We start from the raw sequence: 24,876 nt of genomic DNA, 5'->3' as shown, positions 1-24,876 counted from the left end.
TTTTCCTTTCAATGCTTTGTCTTACCTTTATTAAAGGTGTTACAGAACAATAGTCACAGCATGCCAGTCTGCTAGCAAAGGCGAATTAACAGTGGTAGAGAAAAGAGGGTATAAGCACTTTTTTCACAAAGTAATTTTTTAACTTGTTGGAACAGTGATGCTGATTTCAGAAGAGTGAGGGAAACTGTCTCTGGAGGATGCCAAAAAAATCATTTCTTCTGCAGGTAATCAAGCTTTACCATCAAACTCCTGAACACCGTTTGAAAATTAGGTTATCACTGGCACTGCAGGAGCTTTCTTCTTTTTTGGACAGCTGTACACATAGGGCTGCCACAGTGTACAGAAAACTCAGGAGATCTTTTACAAAGATTACAGAGCTTTCTTTTTCACAGTAGCATTGGATAACAATCTCTATCTTGCTCACATGCATCAAATGATGCAACCTGAACAATCTAGAGCTGTTACACATTCTAGTTTCAAGCTCACAGAACTAGTCCAAAGATACAGGAGTTACTTGGCTTCAGAGAAATTTACACAGTGAAGCACATGTTACTAGGTCTGCATTTTAAAAACAGAGTGAAGAAGGTTTACTCATCCATCATACCTTTTATTTTCCATTATCAGTATGTGATCATCTTAAAGGAAGTGAGGGATAAGAACTGAGGAATATTATCAGCTGCACTTTACAGATTAACAGCCACAATAATAGTAAGCAACTATACCATCTCTAGGTTTCACAAAACTAGTTTTCATTTGTAATACTTGACGCAACAAGATTAACTGCAACAAGTGACACTACATCTGTAAAGTGCTATTTTTGTTAAAAGTGGCTAAAAAAGCACAACTACAACAGATCTAGGTGTTTGGTGACTAGATTGTCTATCCCCTTCAAATTTTTAATTTCAGGCTCTGTGTTTTTTGATGAAATTGATGAGCCCATTTGTTGAGCTATCATGAGATGTCACAGGAGCATCTGACTCCAGTTCAGGTTCAATTTTCTTGGCAAGTTGTTTTCCAAGTTCAACTCTGCATATATAAAAGCAGGAGAAGAAATAACAACATCGTTAGTGCTAACAGCCTGCAGTGTTTACTGTAAGATATTGACATTAAAAATAGGTGCCAGTAGAAATTAACTTGACAGTGAACACTATGATCAATGTTCCCCACCCCCCCAACTAACAGACAAAGTTAATATTATTCAACTGGGTGCCATTCATGAACAGCTGGAGTTCTCACAGCTGCTTAGCTGAACAGACAGCTCTCAAATTACAGGATGTCTGAAGAGAGAGTTCTCTTGTAAGAGTTAAGCAGAGTCTTTTCCCCTTCAGTACTCAGTTGTGTTATGCAGCCTGCCTCAATGCAGAATGCATTCAGCTTCCTACTGTTCACTGTTGAACCTGTCATCACTCAGAACACTGATTTGCAGCACCAAGACAATAAACAGGCCTAGAAGCCTCCCCCAACTTACAGCATGCTGTCCAACAGTTACAGCCACAGAGACTAAGGACCTAGGATTTTCAAACAGCTGCAAGAAACTAGGCTGGCTCTACAGTATCCCCACATGGCATAGTTTTGGATGCCATTCTGGATTTTGATGTGCTACAGTAAAAGCTGTAGTTACTCCTATCCCACACCTGATCTCAGTTTGTAGTATCAGCTATAGATGTCTATAGACATCAGCTTTTCTTAGTCTTTCATTTACACTTTCTACTGCAATATTTTAGCTAAAGCACTTGCTATGGTAGCGTAGCTCTAAAAATACATACTAAAAGCAATCCCTCAGCCTTTAAGACAGCTTAGTGTGAACAGCTATTCTAGGCCTGCAGAGCAAACCTGCTCTTCAAAATACCTCCCCAACACCATAAAACTAGGTTCCACCTGAAAAGTCTCATTTCCCAATCCCTTTCTCCTGCCAAGTGTTCATGCAGTATGTTGTACCATTTACACTGTTACAGATTAAAAGCAATCTGATTAGCTCCTGATTAGGTCTTCTATTTTTAAGACTGACAAACTCCTCATAAATCTGCTGCTCTCCACATGGAACTCTACCATGAACCTTGGCCACAGGGTTCCTGTATATGAAGACATCTGCCAAGAACAGTCTTTTATCTCCAGTATAGGAGAATTAAAAGGCAGTCAGTCTTTTGCTTAACAGATGCCATTCAAACTGCTTACTAAATGTTTCTAGAGGTAATTCTTTTTTTCCATTTTATAAGGGAAATTATTTTCCCTTTCCAATTCTCAGAGCATGCGTTCTCCATGCTTGACTGTTTTACTCATTATTACTGCCTCTTTTCTGCATTCATAGTATTTTCTTAATCAAACAAAACAAAGGTCTTTAGTTAAAGTTGTATCTACAAAATGATTACAAATGGCTGATCAAGGATATACGGTGACTTATCCACTGCAAATCTGTTTCACTTAAAACTTTCATAATCAGTAAAACATTTACTTTTAATTGTCTTTTCTTCGAGTCATGACAGATTAAGGAATACCACAGTACAAGAAACATATCAAGGAGACTTACCCCCACTGGTCATAACTGTTAATATCCCAGATAATTCCTTGAACAAATATCTTGTGCTCATACATGGCTATAAGCAGAAAAAGATTTATCAATTAATTTTACCAGAAAGTCTTAATAAGCATTCACAGAAGAATCTATTTACTTACCAATGATAGCTCCCAGAGTGAATGGGTTGAGTTTTGTAAACATGATTGAATTGGTTGGTCGATTTCCCTCAAAGACCTTTCAAAACAAGAATTACGTTGTTAACTAGTATTTTCTAAAACTTACATCAGAAACTTCAACTTTGTATTTTCATTACAGCCCACATGGCACCAGCTGTATTAGCAGCAAAACCAAAATCCTGAAAGCTTTAAAGGCTAACAGCTTCAATCATAAAATTGTATCACTTTTACATTTTATTAAAAACAATGCCAAAATGTTATCTCCAAGCACTATTACCGACTACTACTGTCTACCGGAAGTAAAATAAGAGTCATTATCCTACAGCCAATGATAAGATCTTTTCTGACAAACTCCAACTCAAAACTTCACAGCTGTCAAGACAGTAGCACTTGGCAGCCACCGGAGGGCACTGCCGCATTAGCAAACTCCATCGAGCATCAGACCCCTAGAGCGCCCTCACCACCACAGTAGCTAGTCAGAGGAAAGCTGTCAAGTGCCAAAGCCTGGTTACCTTATGGGGAAGGAGCTTCTCCAGAGCTTCTCCACTCAGTCCTGCTGCTTGAAGTTCCTTACGAGCTTCATCAGCAGTCTTTCCTTTCATCAAGGCCTCAGTCTGAGCAAGGAAGTTGGCCAAAAGGATCTAATAGGTAGAAATAAAAAAATCAACTCAAGCTACCATTTTCTTAGCTGGAAAAAGATACTTAGGGCTTGAATCTAAACCAAGACCTTGATTATAGTTACAGCACTTGTTTTTAACCCTATAGTAGCAAGATGCGCAATATTTATAGCTGCATAATGCCTGTTACTGCTTTTTACCTCCGAGTGCCAGGAGACTTGATTACTGTCTTAACAGTACATGTTTCCATAGACAACCAGGAGTGTTTTGCAGAGTCCTGCCACTAATGAGACTGACAAGCAGTGAGAAAAAAGAAGCCACAATTTCACACAGCTCTTTCACCCAGTATAGTCTATACTTTGTCACATGCTACACCATGGCTGTAGATTCAGCTGAGTGCTGAGTCATTAATCTAGATCATGCTTTTATCAAGGTTGGACCAAATGATCCTTGAGGTCCCTTCCAAGCCGGGATTCTGTAATATGCATGGAATGCCAGGTGCAACAATTAGTCAAAGGAAACCAGCTAAGACATACTTACTCTATATGAAGGAAAACCACCGCAGCATACCATATACCAATCCCTACCAATTAAGTTTTTAGTCTCCTGTTCCTTGCTTAATGTTAGCTTGCAAATTCATGTGCACTTTCATCCTACTCATTACACTGAGCATAAACTCTTACTATATCTACAGTTGAATTAAACCTTTTCTCCCCTTCTTTTGCAAAGCCCTGCTCCTCTAAAGCTTTTGCCTGGACTTGGTATTGCTTGACAAAAAGTACAATTACACAGTTTTATAGAATTTGAACTCTGACATCATGAAAAGATTGAAGTTTAGCGAGGAAACATGCTTTTTTCTGAAGCATGCACTTAGTATTAGTAGTAGACCTGGACATGTTTCCACCTACAAAACTTAAAATTGTTTAGCAGTTCCCTGTAAATCTTCAGTTGCATGATACAGTAAATTAAAATTGGGCTTGTTAAAAAATATCTGTATCTAGAAGCCTTTCACCCTAGCCATGTTAGTATACTCACTAAATTCTGTTCCGAAATTAAGATCTGAAAACCTCAGAGCATCAGCTCTTGCGAATTTACTTCTACTCTGCAAGAATTTCATTCCTTACAATTGGAATCACAGAATAGTTATGGTTGGAAAGGACCTTAAGATCATCAAGTTCAAACCCCCCCTTGCCACAGGCAGGGACACCTCACACTAAAAAATTCCTACAAGGAGTTTTCTCTCCAAATACTTAATTGGTCAACTCTTGCCAGACTCCGTAGGCCATCAGACCACACCACTGATCTGCCTCAAGAACTGTGGCTGCAGATTCAAAAACAAAAATACAACCCTATTACATAAAATATGTAATTATAATTAAGATCTTTTCAACCCTATTATGAATGTTCGCAGAGCATATGTGTAGAGTTTCAAAAAGACATTTAGAAATCTTGCACACTATAATACTGAGTAAGCTCCAGTGCTTTCAGCCACAGTAATATGGGTGCCCTGACAAAGAACTAATTACCTTGTGATGCAAGCCATTTCTGATTGGATGCTGGGTCTGGACTGGGATCAGGAAGTCACAAGGAATCATGCGAGTTCCTGTAAGAAAAGGCACATTAATAACCCCGCAACATGAATGTCTTAGAAAAAAAACTTCAACTCTCAAAGCTAAGACTCAGCCATGTGAAAAGCTTTTTTAACAGCAGGCGGAAGTGACAGTACAGCTTTGTAGTTTTATCTTTAGTTCACCATCCTTATTGTAGGGTTAAAACCTGCATCTTGTAGCCTTCAAAAGCCACTAATGAATAGCACCATAGCAATGTGATGCTAAGGATTTAAGAGTCCAACCTTTAAAACAGTGTAAAACCTTCAAACTCTTCCAGCTTTGTAGCTATTCAGAATTGAATTCTAAACTAAGGTAGTGAATAGTTTTATTTTACCTTGATGAATGAGCTGGTAAAAAGCATGCTGCCCATTGGTGCCAGGCTCTCCCCACACAATAGGGCCAGTATTGTAATCCACTCGAGAGCCTTTCTTGGTAATGTATTTGCCATTAGATTCCATATCACCCTAAAAGAAGGGAAGGGCTGTATTACCATTCATGCAGAACCACACAGCATCAGTACAAGTTTCCATACATACTTCAATTACAGTAAGTGTTGCCTATTTATGGAGACTTCGTAAAAATCTGGGATAGAGCTGCTTAATGGACATCAAGATAATGGATGTCTGAGGGGAAAAAAAAATAAAATCTAAGTTAACTGAGTAAATAAGCCTGTACCAATTCATGGCACCAGTCTTCCTTAAGCCCTTGCTAACATAAGTGACTGCAATTTTAACCTAGAAACATGCATTCAGGCTCTAGAACCAGGATGGAAGTGTATCTACATACTTGCTTCTTGAAACTTACTTTGTCTGACCCTTACCTGCTGGAAGTAGGCAGCAAAGCGGTGCATGTATTGGTCATAGGGCAGAAGGGCATGGGTTTCACATCCATAGCAGTTTATATACCAGATCCCCAGCATGGCCAACAGAACAGGCATGTTTTTCTCCAGCGGAGCAGTGTGGAAGTGATTATCCTATGTGACACAAAGGAAAATTACACTTTTGATAAAGAAACTGTAACTCCCCACAACTCTGAAATTATTTTTATTGTTTTTTGATCCAGGGAGAACTCCCCAGGCACAGACATTTTAAAGGCATTGAGAGGACATAAGCTGAATTTCAGAAACCAACCTGCCTTCAGTTACCTTACTAACATCTCTTAAGAGAAACATCTGAAATAGGCATCACATACTCACCATCCAGTGGGCTCCTGAAAGCAGGCTCTCAAAGTTGTCAAACCCTAAATGGAAAAAGTCAGTTTGAATTTACTACTACAACTCAAACTTTTATTTTCCTTGTAGAGAAAACTGTAAACCAGTTAAAATTTCTTGTGTACAGTAAGGCTCCCAGCTATTACTGGAGTTTAAGGCTGCACTTTGACTTCTCCTGAGATCTGCATCCCATAATTCCATATGCTGTTATGACTGAAGCTTCATAGCAAGTCAAACTTCATGAAGCATACTTCAAAAACCTTCGCCTAAAATCCCCATTCAGACAGCATAAGCAAATAGAAGGAAAACAGAGCCATGTATTAAAGGCTACAGTTTTCAGCAAGTTTGAACACTTATTAACTTCACAGCCACAGTGGGAGAGACACGTACTCCCCAAAAAATGAGGGCAAGGCTAGTACAGCAGCGATTTCGATGTTGGTCTGAGGAAAAAAAACAAAACAAAACTGTAATACAGTTTTCTCAAAAAAAATTACCCTTCTTAATTAGTGTATTTAAATCAATATTCATTTCCACTAATAAGCAGTTTAACACCATTCTTTCCTGCAAAGCCAGGTATCCTGATTTTCATACAGAGAAGCGCTTAGCAATCAAAGCAGCAGCTCTACCTATGGTCAGAAGCCAGCTTTGGGAGATGAAGGATTTAAGAGTAAAAAATGCCAACAGACTGGCTTTTCAGGCATCAGCACCAAATCTGTCTGACAGCAGAGATGAACAGTTTATTACAGACAAAACAGTAAGTGCCTGAATGAAGTTTATTTTGCTGTTCAGAAAGTTTTTCTACACATGACAACTCCTAATCATATAATTCCAAAGCCATCAAAACCAATGTTTTTCTTTTAACCTCAGTTCAAGGTAATTCCAGCTTTTATTTAGAGAAATAAGTGACATGGCTTCAGACTTTAGGTATCTGACAGAAGTGATGAGGAAACAAATGCAAAGCTGCTAAACAACCTGCTCGCCAGCCAACAGCAGAGTTCTTTGAGCTCTTTCACATTAACTGTGCTCTCCCCCTGTATCTGAGATCTGGATCAGAAATGCCTATGCTACAATACTAGTAGGTGGGAATTTGTTTCAAGGGTCTATGTTTGTTCCATGATCAACTGCAGATAGAAACAGCACTCCTGTATCATCAGGCCCTATAGCCTAGAAGAACAAGTACTGGGGACAAAAGAAAGTAAAGGGAGAAGACAGTTAACGATAAACAGAGCTTATATGCAGAACTGGAGAGAGAGCTTTGATGTTTAGTATGCATATAGTTACAGAAACTACTCATATAGTTTAGGAATGTCAGTTGCAAGGTCTGATTTTGAACACTGACATGGCTTTACATACAACAGGCACTTTTGGCTACCCAAGTGACTCAGGAGATGCAACTTGTCCATCTGTACTTAAGTATGGATAACTTCCAAAACTGCATTTACAGTACCAAAAATCTCAACACTGCCATTGCATTGGATTTTCTTCATACAGCCAACCACTCAGAGTAGGTTGGGTAAAATAATATTTGCACCAAATCTAATCCACAAGACATTAATGTATTCTATAATTATATTTCTGAACCAAAAAAACATCATAAGAATACCTACCAATATGCAGGGCAATGGAGAGACCAATGGCAGACCACAGAGAATAGCGACCACCAACCCACTGAAAACAAGAGACTGGTTTAGACAAGAGAAGTGCAAGGCTTTTAAATTCAAACTTTTTCAAATTATGAGGAAACAGCAGTGTGTGCTTAGACTATTTTCAGCAAAACCAGCATTTCTGGTGATAATTCACTGCATATTATATGGTCTCGTCAAGGGAACCTACACTTCACAATAGCTCCCTAATGAATCCTTACATATGCATTTTTTTGGACTTTAAATTTATCCTAGTTATCCAATTTGAGTCACATCTATTGAAGATCCCTTGATTATTCCAATCCACTTCCTAATACTAAAATTTCACCTTGTATTAACTGCTTTCCTAATGTCACCCCTCTGCAGGTAAAGTCTGCTTCAGCAGGATTTTGACGCTATCTAGGAAAAGGTAAGGCTCTACATACATTTTTAAACAGCAGTTTTAGAAATCTAGTTTGTCAGGCACAGAGTCAATGAAACCAACCTGTTTCTAATTAAGTATAAGGGCCAAGACAAGGGCAATATACTCAAAAGTATGCATCTGCTATGAAATATCAGATTAGTCTCCCATTTCTGATGTTTGACCTTTACAAGCCTAAATTATATACAGTAGACCCCCGCAATCAAATGTCAGAGCTTATAATAACTACTTACACAGGGGAACAACCTAAGACTTGCATCTCCTGTTACCCAACAGCTGATTTGACAGGCAATAATACAGAAGACTCCTCTTCAGACCTTTGACTGCAGGATTTTAATGGAATGGGCAAGAGATGAGACTGTTTTGCTTGCTGACAGGTACTCAGTTTAGCTTCAAGTTGCAGATGTTTCAGTACAGAGCACAACTACTATAATTTCAGTGTTTTGGCAGTTTCCTGACATGTAGTTAGCATTTTCTGAAGCAAGTTAGGTTATTCTAACAGTTAACGTCTACTACACAACATTAGGCATTTACTTACATCCCAAAACTCAAACATGTTCTCTGGGTCAATTCCAAAGCCTTTAACTTTAGGCTAGAATAAAAAAAGTAAATACATAAATAAATAAACCCAACAACAACAAAAAGAGATTAAGAACACTGTACGTAAAGCCAACAATCTTTAAAAGTTTTAGGACTAGCAAATAAAACCCGTAAGTTGGATACTTATTAAATAGACAATTCCCCAATTACATCCTTGATTTGAAAAAATACAAAGCATTCATCAGAAGAGAAGTGTACCTTCCTTTCAGAGATCACTATCACTCTTCAGTAATCTCAAATAAAATTGGTGACATACACATTTTCTAATCAAAATGGCAACAGTTAGGAGTTGAACTGACATTCAGTTTACATTTAACAGAACCAGAATAGAAGAAAGGAATTTCACAGCACAGTGACAGCCTTTCAGTTACTGCACAGCCCAATAGCTTTTGGTCTTTTTACTTTATCCTTTTGCATGAAACACCACATCTAGGTACATTATGCTCATATGCGACAAATTAGTCACACAAACTGCCTGCATCACTTCAGCACTTGAGAAGTCTAGGAGAGTAATATTTACATAACTGTGTTCATACAAATGTAAGCAATTACAGGTAACACTCATTAATAACAGAACAGTCATTTCAAGTATTAAAGACCTGACTTCAGATTTAAAACTCTATCAGAAAAAGCATAAATCTACAAAAAAGGTCCAGTTACAGTCCTGATACAGTTCATTACCCGTTTTTTAATAGGAAAAAAAAATATGCTTCCTTCAGGAGGAAGGCTAACTTTTGGTGTTCAAGTAATGGTGTCTTAAAAGGTAGGCTTCCTTACTGGATTTTAAAAGGAGGCCATCTTAAAGGTACATAGAAAAAAAATTGTTATACTTACAGCATTGGTAGACAAGGCAACGAAATGCTTGGCCACAGCTGAAGGCTTGACAAAAACAAACACAGTGTTAGATCTAGGATGCTAATTATTTTAAGTTCCATTCATAAAGCTGATCTGCTACTATTTAAACAATGGTTGACTACCAAAAAGTGCAAATAATGTTTGCATTATACTGACTTTCTTATTCACATTCAGTGTGGGATTTGGCAGCATACCTGCCTGAAGATAACATTCTGATGAAGCCCTCTGGAAGCAGTCACTACTTAGAGCAGCACACCGTTTCCTTAAGAGTATGCTATCAGTCTGGAACATCACTACCACCACTTTGGAGCACATGGAGTTTGTTGTACATGCACTACCCTTCCAACTAGGGTCAAAAGGTCAAGACAAGTGATATTACTGATAAATCTCCAAGCTCCAAATTTAGACTTTGGTCTTTCATTAAGTATTGGGGTGGACAAAGATGAATTGTCTGCAGTAGTAGTGTAGTATGGAGTTTTGAAAAGTGCAGCTTTCAAACTATGTACAGCTCCCCTGACTGAACATGTTGAAGACCATCTTGATTACCTGAGCAGGCAGAATCTCCTTTTTTCTCTTAACAGTTAGAAATAGCAGAGAATGAACCAAACACAAGGTTTCTATTCATAGCACAGCCATCTGCCACTGAAATGTCAGTATATCACTCCAACCACTAACTTCATTTCAACTCTTTAAATATTTGCCAAGAACCGGAAGGCAATGCCACATAGAAACCATATTCTTGGCTTTTCATATCAGTGGTTCCACTAAATTATTAGCCAGCTCTGAGCCGAATGCAACACTATTACTTAACAGGCAGGATTTGGGGGAACAATGCATGACACCCATTTATAATGAAAAACTAATCTTCACTTTGATCGAACATACAGTCTGTCACTAACTATGAAACACTGACATTATATATATTAAATTATATATTACTACATATATATTTTATATATATATATACATACACATACAGTATTTGCTGAGCTATACATCTTATGTCTGGGCAGCTACTGGCTCTGCTCCAAAGAACACAGGATGACCAGGGAGAAACTGCACAAGAAAAAGCTGTTGCATTCCATTATGCAACCTAAACATATTAGACTTACATCATTAGCAGCATGTAAGAACCACTCTTTGGCCGTTTCTGCATTGGTGATAGTTTCTTGGGTGGTGAAAGTCTGCCCATCAGAAAACAAAGAAGTATGTAAAACACTGTACTTAAAATTGAAAACAGTGCAGGCTACTAAAACATTGTATGTTCCAATAATCAGAGCAGAGCAACTGTAGATATTCATAATAGATACCTGCTGTCACATTTCAGCAAAAAAGCAAGCTGATCAGTCCAAAAAGACTAGTGCTGTGACATGTACCTATCTAGTTTTAAACATGTATCTGAAATCAGAATAGTTATTATTCCCCATTTCCTATCTTCCCTATCCCAAACTGCTATGCAAAACTTTGAGACTGAATTACCTAGTCTTTCACTAAATGCAAAGTTTTACCATTCAACTCAAAAGAAACTAATTAAGCATCAAAACAGGATAACCTAGCTTGATTGTCATCTTGTTCTTCAATTTCTACATTTTCATGTAGGAGCACTCATTTCTCCCAAGACTCTTGCCATAATTTTGTTCTGCTGATTAGAGGAAAACATTCCGTTGCTTCACGAAGTGTGCACAGAAGTTCAGTCATGCAGTTTTGCAAATATCTACAACCATTCTGATTTACTCACCCATCAAAATTTAGCTTTAAGGGTGAACACCAGACTGAGCTTACTCTCATCCATCTCAGAAATATTTCATTATGAAACACAAGCCTTTTATGGGAAACAAAAAAGTGCCATTCATCCTCTTCCAAATATATCCAATTATCTAACTACAGTTTGGCAAACAGAAAGAGAAGTGTTACTCTTTCAATTTGGCAGTCCTCTAAACCTTTGAACCATGGTTGTTCATCTCAATTATTCAAAGTGATCATGTGCATTAGTTTGTGAAGTTTCTTTATTATTCCATAAGTTGTTGCTTGGCTGCAGTATTGCCAAAATAAGATAATGAGCACCACAGTAGAGCATGGCCAATATTACACACACTCATTTGTTACAGATTGTCTTCAACAGCAAAAAGGTTCTACTGTGCTTTACAAATGTAGGCAACCCAAGTTACGTAACTATAAAGTTTTCATCAGTTTCCTCTGCTGACCAGAAGCACTCCTCAATGCAAGATGGCAGAGCAGCTGCATTTATAGAATAGTTAATAGCAAGGCAAGACTTGAAGGCCTGTAGTCTGCATGCCATCTCTGCCATTTTGTAAACAAAGAAGCTTATTATATATATAGTGCTTAAGGGCTCATTTATTTAGTTGTGGACATATTGTTACTACCCTAAAACAGAATGAAGATTTCCAAACTGCATGCAATTAATGCAAAACATTAATGCAGAACCAGAACATGTTAAGTAGTTACACTGTACTTAAGAAGAAGGACCAGAAGTAACCTTGAGTAAGGAATAAGGCAAAATATCCCGAATTCAAAAAAATAACTACACAGGATCTGACAGTCCACCCAGTAAAATAAAACATTCTGAATAAAGCTGAAAACTTGTGTTGACTGAGAAACACAAGTTTCTAGACAACACAAAACTGCTTATAGGTCTCTCTTGTAGGAAAAGTAATTTTCAGCACTTGACTTCTGGATTCCCAAGTATTTCATTAGCAACACAAGACTGCACTGCAACTTCAGGATGAATCACAACAGACCTGTTTAGAAACAGTCCCTGATCTAGATCTTCCTGTGTACACATTTCTATTCTGACTGAATCCTTTACGGTTACAGAAAGGCATACTCCAGTGCTTGTAAGAGACATACCTTTGATGCAATGATGAAAAGCGTAGTGTCTGGCTTAAGCTCAGCCAGGGTTTTGGCTATATGAGTACCATCAATGTTGGATACAAACCAAACACGAGGACCTCCCTTGGAATATGGTTTCAGAGCTTCAGTTACCATCAGAGGGCCCTGGATAGAAGCAACAAAATTTTATTTTCACTGCAAGCATACACACACAAAAAGATGAGAAAGATGTATAGAAGTCATCTTACCAAGTCAGAGCCACCAATCCCAATATTGACAACATCAGTGATTGCCTTTCCAGTGTAGCCTTTCCATTCACCACTACGGACCCGCTGTGAGAAAATACAAAGACTGCTGCCATGACTCTTTTACACCTAAAGTTAGTGATTCTAACACTGAAAATGCTAGTTTCAGGCACTGCTGCAGAAAGTCTCTGAAGACAACTTTCAAGCTTCTAGACTTTAGAGCCTACACACAAAGCTACCCTCTTAAGTCAAGATTTAGTTATAGCCAACATAACCCTTCATTAACAGTTAGAAGTCTAATGCACATATTTAAAAGCACACTGTAGTATTCAACTCTCCTTCTGTATGGACTGCTATAGCAATTACAGTATTGACAAAGGCAAAAGAAATACAGCTAAAAATTAAAAGTACTGGGCAGTGAACTATTTGCAACAAATATCAGAACCAGAAGGGATTAAGTGCCTTTAGAAGCAACATTGCTAACTAAACTGGAAGACATTAAAATAATGAATAGAGCCATGCAGATAGCAATTTACTGGCAAACCAAGTATTTAAAAAGCTTTTCTAATGCATGTATGTTTGCATTAAGATTTATTTCTGGGCAGGTTTCTGCTCTACTGTTGTCATTTTATTGGTTACTGTGAGTTCTGACAAACAAAATTACAATCATTAAGTAATTATCAAAAAACTGCACTGGACTTCGCCCATCAGGTACCACCCTATGCATTAAATGCATTCAGTCACAAAATTAATCTTCCTAGTTATCATGCACACTTCAACATACATTCCCCCATTCTAAATCAACTCTTCTACAGCATATCACCTGGTTATGCTGATAGCTGCTCTCCTCCACAGATGGTTTAAATCTTACAGAAAAATCATTTTAACATATACCATTTCTGTAGCCTGTAGATCATGTTTTAAAATTCCATCTGCTTAAGTGAGTTGACTGTAACAAGCATCTTTGTTAATCTTTCCAAATGACCTGCTTAACATTACTTTTATTTTACAGAGAAGATAAATCTGCATGGAAAGTGGTATTTACCACCAACATCTTAATTAGTGAAAACAAACTATACAGTGGAAAATTCATCACTGAATTTCTGTAGCCACTTCAGTTCTTGCATTATCTGAAGAAAATACCAAATTCAGACCAATTAGCATCAGTTAATAATAAATGCGGTTTTGGCATTTATTCATTAGGAGCTGAACACAGTACAGGCTCATTTTGTATACGTTAACAAGCATGAGTTGGCAGCAATATGAGCTACTACCACCTGGATAAGACTCAATCAACCAAGTTAGTTCCTCAGCACTATGTTTAAAATGCACTAAAACTACCCAGTGAACTTTTATTGATTAGTTTTATCACAGAAATTTGACTTCTTTAGAGTTCCAAGTTCTTCAGAGCATTTCCTTAACTGATCTGACAATGCACCTACATTTTAAAAATGTACAGCATCCAAAAACAACCCCCAAACCAATTAATGATATTTGAAGATAATGCTTAACTGCTGTATTTAATTAGGGAATAACAAAAATTTCACACCACTAAAGTTGTAACAGAATAAAATTATAATGGAATCTGACATAAAACCAGTCTAAGAAACTATTTAAGCAGAGTATAATCACAACTGCAAGTTAGCAGGCATCTCCTACCTCTCTGATTTTACAAAAATTGATAGTTTCTACTCGATAGAGACAAGTGAGTGAAAAATCAGCAAGAAGAAAGGCAATATCTGAATGGTACTAAATGCCTTATAAGTCTTCTGAAGTAAGTGCAAGATTACTGTGAAAAGAGCAAGATCTAGAGAGCCTATTAAGAAAAAAAAAAAAAAACCACAAAAAACCTCAAAAGCAAAACAAACAAAAACAAAACCCCAACAAACAAACAAAAAAAAAAATTCCCCAAACCCAGAAAAACTCAAACTGGGCACAGACAGAAAGGAGCAAATCATACTAATCCCAGCTCTAACTCCATGCTTGAGCCAGAACTGTTATTAACATCAAAACAAGGGCACAGTAACTCATGTGAACCAGCCCACAATCAGTGCTTCACAATATACATAAGAACTGGGCTAGGTATAGAATAATTATATGAGAAGTAAGCTATGGTAGCATTTTATACCTGGCAGAAGTGTTTCATTTTGTCCAACACTTTGTTTACTTCTGGAACAACATCCTTCCCATCTACAAGTATTGGCACATTGGAACGATTTCTCAGAGCAATATGAAGCACAGCTCGGTTCTGAAACAAAAAGAGAAAAAATTCATTAAGCTATTTCCAAATCATACCCAGGGGTCTCAGATGCTGCATCCAGGAGGCAGTACGACCTTCACAGCTTAAGAATTCTTTAGATTAACTGGATTAGTAGAGCAGTAGTTTGTGCATGTATGTGTATAATACACACTCATCACCAGCTATCTAAATCACTCTCTCACTTCACAAAATCACTGCAGAGGGCTTACCAAAACACAGTATGCAAAGTAAACAAATAGCTTCTTTGTTTATATTGACAAGAAAGCTCAAGATCCCTTGAAAAGCAATTAGTAACTGAGGGTCAGAATTCAGCAATAATCACTATTCAGTGACCTTAATTCTTTTGGCATGCTTCAGGTATACGAGAATGAAGTTGATCCCTATTAATGACAACACCAAAAATCGATTATAACATGCAGCCAAAGTTCTCTGGCATTTTCTCAATTACTCTGAGTAATATTTCATATAGGAAGAGACACATACTTATGGATTTGACAAAACAGAATACAATAGCCATATTATTCTGCCCATTGCTCACAATTGAATGTTCCCTAAATACTGACACACCAGCTATATTGGTGGTAGTTGTGTTGGGGAAAAAAAATGTTAGTATGCACCATTTTATGTTAATCCTCTAGTTATACATAAGTCAAAGCATTGAAATCTGGCCTGTGATTCACCTGAACCGGAGCAGCTTGAATCTGGGATGAAGGAGCTAGTCAATACTAATGAACAAATTTAAAAATTAGTCTGTTCTACCTCATTGTTCCCTGATACAGTGAGAGGCATTGTGAGACAAAGACAACACAAACAATACAAACTGCCAAGTCATGATTTAAATACCAAATGCTAATTCAAAAATCATTGAGTCTGACTTGGAATATGAGAAAGCTCTTTCAGCTGCTAATTATCAAAGGGCACCCACTTGTATCTGTAGTAAACAGAGGAAGGTTTTTCTGCAACTCAGCCATGGAATGGTATTTGATAAATACTGCTCACTATCCAGCTTGAGGGAAGCTTTGTCTTGATCAAGAGAAGCAGTCATATTTGACCTGATGTCTACTGTTAAATGGAAGTATTTTCTAAATATCAGTTGGACTAAAAAAAACCTGTCCCCATAACAAGGGGTTAGATTTGAGATACCTTGCAATGCACTGTCTTTGTGTCTTACCAAGCTGCAAGTTTTAACTCATCTGGGACAAACACCTGGCAATGACACACTTGGATGAACTATAAAGAATTTCCACATAAGCACACACCATGCAGCCAATGCCTGCAGCATCAAATACAGACAAGTCTTAAAATACTTGAGACAAATAGCTAAAAACATTCTAAAACAGAACAAGAGTAGTAGACAATTCAGCTCTTGCCATTAAGGAGCTCCCTTCTATCATATTGCTTTAGGTTTATTCAGTCATGCTGTTTGAAAGTATCCTGTTTTTAATGTCTCAAGACAAATTTCATGTTGTCCACATGTTCTTATTCCTGAGCCAAAACAGCCTGATTTGGTATTCTACACAAACAGAAAAAATTAAGGAGGCCAAATCTACTTCTAAGTCAACTTCTGACTAAATGAGAAACAGGCCAATATGAAAAAGACGTTTCCAGACTCATCATGCAGGTAACTGCTACATGAAAACTGACGTATCAAGACAGTAGCAAAGCAGAGAATTAGAAGCCAAGTACATAGTTTAACACTGTGTTTAAGTGGTTTCTGTGAAAATTACATCCTTCTGAGAAGACTTCACCTGCTACATTTGTTCTCATGTAGGCAATGAAAAGTAACTCCATAATATACAGTCAAAGATGTGCTAACCCTGCAGCAATTTTTACGTGAGGCTAGCCACCAAGTATCTGAGGTGACAATTCTCCAGGTAGGTTTAAGACATCACCTTCTTTTCCACTTCCATTTTTCACTAGCTAGAATTGCTAGCGTGAATTGAAAGCATTAATACAGAAAGAAAAGAAATAATCTCTTCAGTGAAGCTTTATCTGTTTGTGCATTTTTACAAACATGGAGCATTCTCAAACAATACAATGTCCAATTGCTGAGTTATTTTAAGCAAACAACTTGTGCAACAGCTACATCAGTCAATAACCAAGCCAAAGGAAATAATGATTTCTGTGTATTTACCTCAAATGTACAAAATAGCCTTTAATTTTTAAGGCAGACTAATAAATCACACTAAAGACTTTCCAGTTTTTCCTATTTTTCATTTCAGAAGAAAATGTTTATTTGGTTTTCTGTACATTTTGGTGAAGATTGAAATGTAATTTCAACCTTCATATCTACAAAAAGAGCAAAATACTCATCCTCTTACTGAAATAGGTGGCTCATTTCCCCAAGATTGTTTATAGCCTCTACTGTTAAATATACCAAAAGATAAGTAGCACCAACAGCCCAAAGTCTTCCAGAATCCTCAGTCTTCAACAATCCTCACTAAAACTTTGTAGGAAGTTTACTAAGCTTTATGATCACCAACATCAGGCAAAAGCATACAAGGGATACCTGCAATGCAATACTCTATGCCCACTGCAAGACCTAACTTATCCTACATTCTATGATTGAAGACAAAATAATAAAAAAATACCACCAAAATCTGTAAAATTAACGTATGTGTGGAAGGGAGGCTTGAATAGCTTTAGCCATACACATTTTCTTCTGTCTAGGTCAGAGTTGTAAGAATTTCTCATTTAAGTAATGCAGCAAGCATTACAATCACTCAGCACTTCAAAGAGTAAGTTGTTTTCAAGACTTCCTACGTAGATGCATGACCATCTGTAATATATAAGCACAACTGAAGAGAAGACCGATGGACAGAAATAGCCTTACCTCCGTGAAGTTGATCTTCTCTCCACTGAACATACGCTCTCTGGCACTTTCCACACCCCTTGACTTTGCCTGGAAAATATAAAAATAGATTCCTCTAGGAAGGTCCAGCTACATCAAGTATGAACATCCACCATAAGATGGTGAAACAAATTACGGTATTAGATTAAAAGACCCACCTGATTCTACCTTAAAAAATTCTCTTCTTGGAAAGCAAGTATTATACAGGCTGTTCATTTCCTTGAGAAGTTACAAAGTAACATGTGCTGAATAACCAAGATGCAATAAATCCATCTTAATAATTCAGTTTCATGTTGTCATGCTACTATACAGTTCAGTGATCTCCTGTACTAGCTTTTATCTTCTTTTTTTTAAAGTGAAGAGGAGGAAAAGTCATTTTGCTAGTTTTGCTAGGATACATTTTTAAAACAGGAAGCACTACCTGGTCTAAGCCTCTGACTGCACCACTAGCCAGGGAAGGGTTGTAAATAGAAATACTAGGCTAAAATGAAGTTTTATTAATTCAACATTTTAAACAGTTACCAGTTCCATCAGCATTTTCATCACTTCTTCTGTAACAAGGTTCTTTGAATAATCCAGTAAGATATCCCCATGATCAGTATTCACAGTCAGGCTGCCAAAACAAACACGTTTTTTAATTGCAAATTCCTGGAGAAAAACTGTTTAAAGCAAGACTATGATAACTCCTCTATAGATTACAAAATAATTTGAATCTAATTATACTAAGTTAGTAAAGATAACCTGAGGGACTGATTTGCACCACGAGTTTCATAAAACGACTTACTAGTGTGTTGTTTTAATTGAAGACCATGGTTTTCAATAAGCTAAATTATAGTGTCCACTTTCTGCTTGGGTAAGTCCAAATAAAATAACATACATTTAACGCATAGCCAGACATTCCATTTTATTTTCACTATGCCACTAGCACTCTCTAGCAATAATTAGCTTTTTTCCTAATATATCATAGGTAAAAAGCTTAACACATTCTTCTGCTGCTAAAAAATCAAACTGTCTTCCTACAGGTCTTTTCAACAATAATGACTACATAGTCATTATTTAATATGGTAAATTGAACAAGCATGATTTAAAAACCTACACAACTTCATGTACAGAAACACCCTATCAACTACTATGCCTGACTAAACTCCCATTTGTGCGTGGTAAAGTCTCACTGACCCAATGGAAGTGTCCAAGTTATTTGACTAATCATCATCTGAAAGCTATAGCCTACCACTTCAAAACACAAGCACTTTTGGGTTTACTGCTGAGATGAAACACAGAAATGGTAGTCCAGTGGAAATCAAGTGAACTCATTTGTATTACTAGCTTTGTAGCCATGGGAGAAGTTGTACAGTCCCTCTAAGTCCTTTATAGCACAGTTTTCTGCCCATTTCTTCTTTGCACTAATTGACAGCCAAAATACATATTTACTCTGAACTGGAGAACCCAAGTCTTTGAAATAGTTCAGTAGGCCTCCTATACAAGCACAGAAGGCCTTTTGTATCTCTCTTTTGCTCCACTTGCACAAGCCACAGGAAATTGCACGCTTCTCAATTCTCCATGCTTCTACATTCTTCACTAGCTCCCCTGCTTTCTCCTTCCCAACACTGAGCACAGAAATATGTGCTGTTATTTTAGTGACCATGTATGCCAGAGACTTCACAGGAACAAACCATGCCCTAATTGTTACTCCAAACAGATACAATACAAAAGACCAAGCAAAATTCTGCCAAGGAAGAAGGAAGCTGGACTTGTAGAAACAGCAATAATCAGCAAAGTCTACACATTTGAGTGGCTTCATAAACTTGAGGCAAAAACACAGTAGTGTGCACTTTTTCTAGTCCTAAAATACAAGAGACAGTAAATAAAGAAAGGAAGGTGTCTTGAAGCACTATCTTTGAAGGGTGTTTCTTTTATAGGTATGAACACAAAGAAGGAAAAACAGTATCATAACTGCTAATCACTGTTCTCTTCACTGGGCTGCAAACAGTAATCCTGAAACCCTGACCATCCAGCACAAGGGTACATAGAATACAACTAGCTAAGAGAAAGACTGTCACCTCTCATCAGCAAAATATGCTATTTATTGGTAAATTACAAAAGAAGCATAAGAAAAAGTCCTTCAAGTCTGACAATTTATAATTTATTTACAGACAGCTCTCAGATTTTAACACATTTTACTAATGATACCTCAAGGCCATTACTATAGTAATACTACTTCAGTTTAAAGAAGTAGAGCTCTTAAAATTCTCATCTACACTTCAATATAGAAAAATAATCTTTCCAGTATTCTACTCCATGAATACAAAATCCTTACAATCTTGTCTTTGTATTTACCTGACATACACCTTACTTCTAGAATTCATTCTTATTTTACTTATATGAATAAAAAAAATAAATCAATCTTACTAGAGCTAAAAGACAAAGTATCTCATGAAGTTCTGGCTGAATTCAAATCACGATGCATTTGGAGAAACTGCAGAAAGATGGCATCCCAAGACATTCCGCACAAAAAAAGCAAGCAATTGTTACAAGATCTAACTTCCCACACACTGTGGAGCAGAGAGCATGCAACATAATCTCATCTTAAACCTTTACACCAAGGGATCCACCCTTTGTTTAAACAGAAGCCCTAAACCCTGCAGCTCAGTTGCATTCTACTACACTATCCATTCTGCAATGCAGCAACTAATGGTAGCACTACCTAGGTGGAACAAGAGCTTTGTCACGTAAGCCACATCCACATTTAAGTGATGCAGTCCTTAACTGAAAGGCCACCCACAGCATCTCAATGATTTTATCTCTCAACTAAACACAAACTAAAGCTGTATGCAATCCCTAAATGTATTATTACGCATGGATTCCCTGGTAGTATAGTTTCCATTTAGACTGGGGGCACTTTCTGATCCTTCATAATGGACAAGCCAGCTAGCAGGAGTATAATAATAGTGCTTTATATCCTGCACTACCTGTTTACATTGAGAGTAACTTAATCAGCATCCAGGTATCTATTATCTACTGACTTTTATGAAGCTGCATCAGATCAGTTCTAACCCCTTCAGAATAGTGGAGTTTTTCATGTTGTTAAGACCCACTGTTCTTAGCAGACCTTACATTTGGGTGACAATGAAAGCCAAAGGTATACCTTGTAGGGTTGACTACACTCCCAATCAGGAAAACAGGAGATACAAATTCCGAGAACGACAACAGGAAGAGAGGATTTTCCATCTATATTCTGTAGGATATAATCACCAAGTGTAATGTTCTTGTAATAAAATTAACTAGATACTTGTTTCTCAAACATAAAATACTCAGATTATGTTATTCACACCAGTAAAATTTCTCCAGAACTAGGAAGCACTTTTACATGGGTGAGCATAAATTTCTCTTTTCCTTCTAAAGGAAGATATGATAGTCAATGTTTTTATGACAATACCTAACAGAATTAACTGAAATGTACTAATAAAGATGAATTTCACATTAAGAGAGAGGTGCAAACCACAAAGGACCATGTGGCCAGTCCTCCAGACTGCTAGGCTTTCAATGCATGGTAACTACCATCATCCTGCTGATCTGGCTCAAAGTGGCAATTGGTGAGATGTATACAAGCAGACCTGTCAAATCAAACCTGGCTGCCCGTTCTGTGATTGTATTTTTGTATTTCATGATAAAAGTGGCAGCCAGTAGGATTAAGATACAGTGCTATCCCCAATAGGAGTACTTACTTAAGCCATTCAGGAAGGAACCTTGTAAGAAAGTGCTTCATTTTGCCTTTTGATTTATTTAGCTAGTTTATTTCAGCTTTCCCATGTTCCAAGGATGTTACCAAATTCAAGTCTCTTCAAATATAGCAGATACAAGGAAATCCTGCAACCAGAACTAGCTCTAGTAGAGAAAAGCTAGATGTGTATAAGATATGACACAGTTCTTTAACAGTATAGAAAATCCTGTTAGAAGAGCCAGATGAAGTCAACACTCCAAAAATTTAGGATACCTTTTCCATCAATGCAACTGACATTCTAAAGTTCATCTGCTGGTGTGCAGGACTTCATATACGATGTTTAATTGCAATTTAAGAAGTATCTAATGGGCTCAAAAGGGAAGAAAAAAAATCACTTTATCTAGGACAGTTCTGAAAAGCTTGATACTACAAGTCTTTATCAGAAAGGCTGAGAACAGCAGCTCACTTTATCTACATTACCCATGCTCAGTTCAAAACTAAGTCAGGGACACATCTACATGCTATTACTTTACAAATTGCTGGTATATACTCCAAGGGAGCCACACACAACTTCTGAGCACAGTCTCTGGTGCGCAGGATGAAACTGCTGAACGTTACCGTACTGCTCGCACTTACTTCCTCCTCACATGTTAATGTGTTGCAATACATCTGCTGCAACGTGGATAGCATGAAGCAAGGGAGGGCTAAACCTGCTAACCATCCCTCTCCTTCCCCATCTCAGAGAAGTTAAGCACCGCGGTACTCCTGACAAGTAGAGGCAGATGGATGGATGGCTCCATGCGATTTTATCGCGGACCTTATCATGACTAAGCACACGGGTGCGAGAGACTGAGAAACGGAGGACCCACAATGCCGCTGTGCAAGCCGCAGCCCGGCGCCGTGCTTCCCGGCACGTACCCTGCTGCAAGGATGAGTCAAGGACAAGAGGGCTCGGCCGCCCTCCTCGGGGGACGCCGGGCAGCGCTCCCCCGCCCGCACCCGCCCCGCTGCCCACGCCGCGCTCCCGACAGAGAGCTGCAGGCCCCAGGCGCATGTGCCCGGCCTGCCATGGGCCTGCGGGCGGCCGGAACGGATTCGGCCGTCTTTCCCTAGCCCCTACGCAAGCCGGCGGGAGCGGCAGCGAGCAGAGCCGGCCACATCTGTGCGCGGCGACTCCCCGCTTCACTCCCCCGCCGGCCCCCGCTCCTCTCCCGGGGCAGCGCATGCAACAGGGAGCGCAGCAGAGCTCCGCCCGGCCCCGACGCGGCTGAGGCGGGAGGGCGCATCCCGCTTGCGGTGAGGCCCCGGCTCTACGGCAGCACCCACCTGAGGGAGCGCGGGAGGCAGAAGGAGGCAGCGCTACACAGCCCCAAGCAGTCCCGGGCCTCGCACACGGAAGTGCCCGTCGTGCCGGCAGCCTGAGGGCTCGGCAGGCGACGGTGCTCGGTGCGGATGGCAGGTGTGACTGCTACCTCGCTGAGCCGCGGGGGAGGGAGAGCAGCAGCAGCCCAGCCTCACCTGAACTTCTGGAACCGATCCTTGTCAGCCTCGAACAGCTGCCGCAGGACGAGCTTGGGCGAGTTCACCTTGTGCCACTCCACCAGCTTCTTAAACTGGGGGTCGCCGGAAAGCGCCATGTTGGCGGCCAGGGAGGGCTGCGGCAGACAACAATAAGGCGCCCTGGAGCGAAGACGGCGAGCACCGCAATCGCCCCCGCCTCCGCCTTTATAGCGGCGAGCTCGGCCTCCTGCCGCCGGCCCCGCCCTCCCTGCGGCCGCCCCGCCCGCCTGGGCGGTGGGATTCCCTCAGTTCGCCTGCGCGGCCCCGAGAGGGACGAGTGGTGGTTCGTGGCGTTTGCTGCAGTTGGTCGCGGTGGAGGCGTACGTGTAGGGGTCGCTGGCCCTTGGGGTTGTAAATCCTGCCGTGAGGGAAGAGCTGTTTCCCCGCCACGGGGCACCTGTGCGCGGCGGCGATCGCAGCGGTTCGGCGGACCCTGCTTGCCCAGTTCCTCATTGGCCGCCGCCGCAGTTGTGCCAGGGCTGTTTGGGTGCATCGGTAACTGACCAGGGTAAAAGCAATGGCTCTTCCCGATGTTATTTTTATCCTTGGTCAGCCCCACGGCCTGGTCCAGCATGGTCCAGTTGAGGGGTGTGAGGGGCGCAATGAGGGAAGCCACCCGCTGTGTGGCCCAGGCCTCAGGGTAGGGATGCGGTTGTGAACCCCGCCTGGCGTTGACACCACAGTGACACCCGTGCTACGCCTCTAATCCCCATAGGGTGCCCACCCTTCCTGCCAGCAGCATTTACCCGCTTTTTCAGATGGCCGAAGCACGACACGCCGCCTGGCCTGGCCTGTGCTCCAGGGCCTGGCTTCCCCTGTCCGTTGCATAAGGAGCTCAACGCGGCTGACCTGCGGCGACTGCCGGCCGGCGCCACGGTCCGCTGCTCGGAATGCAGGCCAGGGCAGGCCGGTGAGCAGCTGCACCATTCTTCAGAAGGAAAAAAAGGGCTGTTCTGGGCACAAAGCAGAACGTTGCCTAAACACGGGCATGTAAAGAAGCATGTCAAATTCCAGAGACTGCTCTCTGTGGCTTAGGTGAATAAATCCCAGTGAAGTCATATTTTATGCACCTAAGCCCCTTTATGGATCTGAGCCCAAACTTGAGGGCAAACTTCACTGGCGTCACTAAAATCACAGCCCAAGTTTTCAGCAGCAGGATCAACATCTTGTACTTGCTGCAAAACAAAATTCTTACTCAATCCTTAATTACATTAGCAAATCTGTACCTCTAGTATAGTGATAATAGACTGCCTAAAAAAGGCCTCTCCTTACCTCACACTTGCTTGTTTCTAAGGTTTATTTTTCAGACTTTAAATAACTGTTTTATAGGCTAAAGCCTTTTTTCTTCAGCAAAATAAATCTCAATAACTTGATATGTCTTATTTTTTTTACATTTTGGAGGCCACTCTAATCCCTGCCAATCATAGGCTTGAGCAATTTCTCCAGGTTAAAGCCTTCTCTCATGCTGTCTGAATCTACCTGACCATCCCTCAGTGCGTGTGGTTCCCTGCATACCTTCACCTAAGGAAGGAAAATGGAACGACAGGTAACAATTGGACTATGGAGTTGATTCCAGAAAGAAGCCCACAAATGCCCACCCAGTAAGTCTTTAAGAAGCCACTTATGTCATCATGCACTCTGCCATATAAACTTTATACATTTTCCTTCCTTTTCAAGGCTTTTAGGATAAAACCCTCAATAATCTTAGAACCCTGTTCAGTGTCACACTGCAACCCAGGGTG

General features: G+C 39.6%; 1 protein-coding gene across 1 annotated transcript; it reads right to left on the bottom strand.

The window, feature by feature from the left end:
• Window positions 1-23,329, bottom strand: GPI (glucose-6-phosphate isomerase). The gene is made up of 18 exons (XM_061345934.1): window positions 23,093-23,329; window positions 18,376-18,466; window positions 17,836-17,904; window positions 14,871-14,990; window positions 12,746-12,829; window positions 12,516-12,662; window positions 10,760-10,831; window positions 9,627-9,671; window positions 8,731-8,784; window positions 7,736-7,796; window positions 6,114-6,157; window positions 5,739-5,891; window positions 5,253-5,382; window positions 4,835-4,911; window positions 3,204-3,332; window positions 2,674-2,749; window positions 2,528-2,594; window positions 1-1,026 (listed from the first exon to the last, which is right to left on the bottom strand). Exons 1-18 carry the CDS (start codon window positions 23,209-23,211, stop codon window positions 903-905), a joined length of 1,662 nt encoding a protein of 553 aa, XP_061201918.1. The 5' UTR covers window positions 23,212-23,329; the 3' UTR covers window positions 1-902.
• Between the last annotated feature and the right edge of the window lie 1,547 nt (window positions 23,330-24,876).

Source organism: Neopsephotus bourkii, unplaced genomic scaffold (genome assembly GCF_033783945.1).
Source record: "Neopsephotus bourkii isolate Nb327-2 ecotype Australia unplaced genomic scaffold, CSIRO-AGI_Nbou_v1 NB_245, whole genome shotgun sequence".
Taxonomy (NCBI): domain Eukaryota; kingdom Metazoa; phylum Chordata; class Aves; order Psittaciformes; family Psittacidae; genus Neopsephotus; species Neopsephotus bourkii.
The sequence above is the reverse complement of the archived record's forward strand: the minus strand, read 5'-3'. Positions and strand labels throughout refer to the sequence as shown.

Bases quoted from the DNA above. Each gene is read 5' to 3' on its own strand.
- GPI (XM_061345934.1), bottom strand. From the start codon at position 23,211: ATGGCGCTTTCCGGCGACCCCCAGTTTAAGAAGCTGGTGGAGTGGCAC. The intron at 5,892-6,113 runs GTGAGTATGTGA...TGTGTCACATAG, and splicing joins TTTCAGGAGCCCACTGGATG to GATAATCACTTCCACACTGC. The intron at 2,595-2,673 runs GTAAGTAAATAG...TTCTGCTTATAG, and splicing joins CACTCTGGGAGCTATCATTG to CCATGTATGAGCACAAGATA.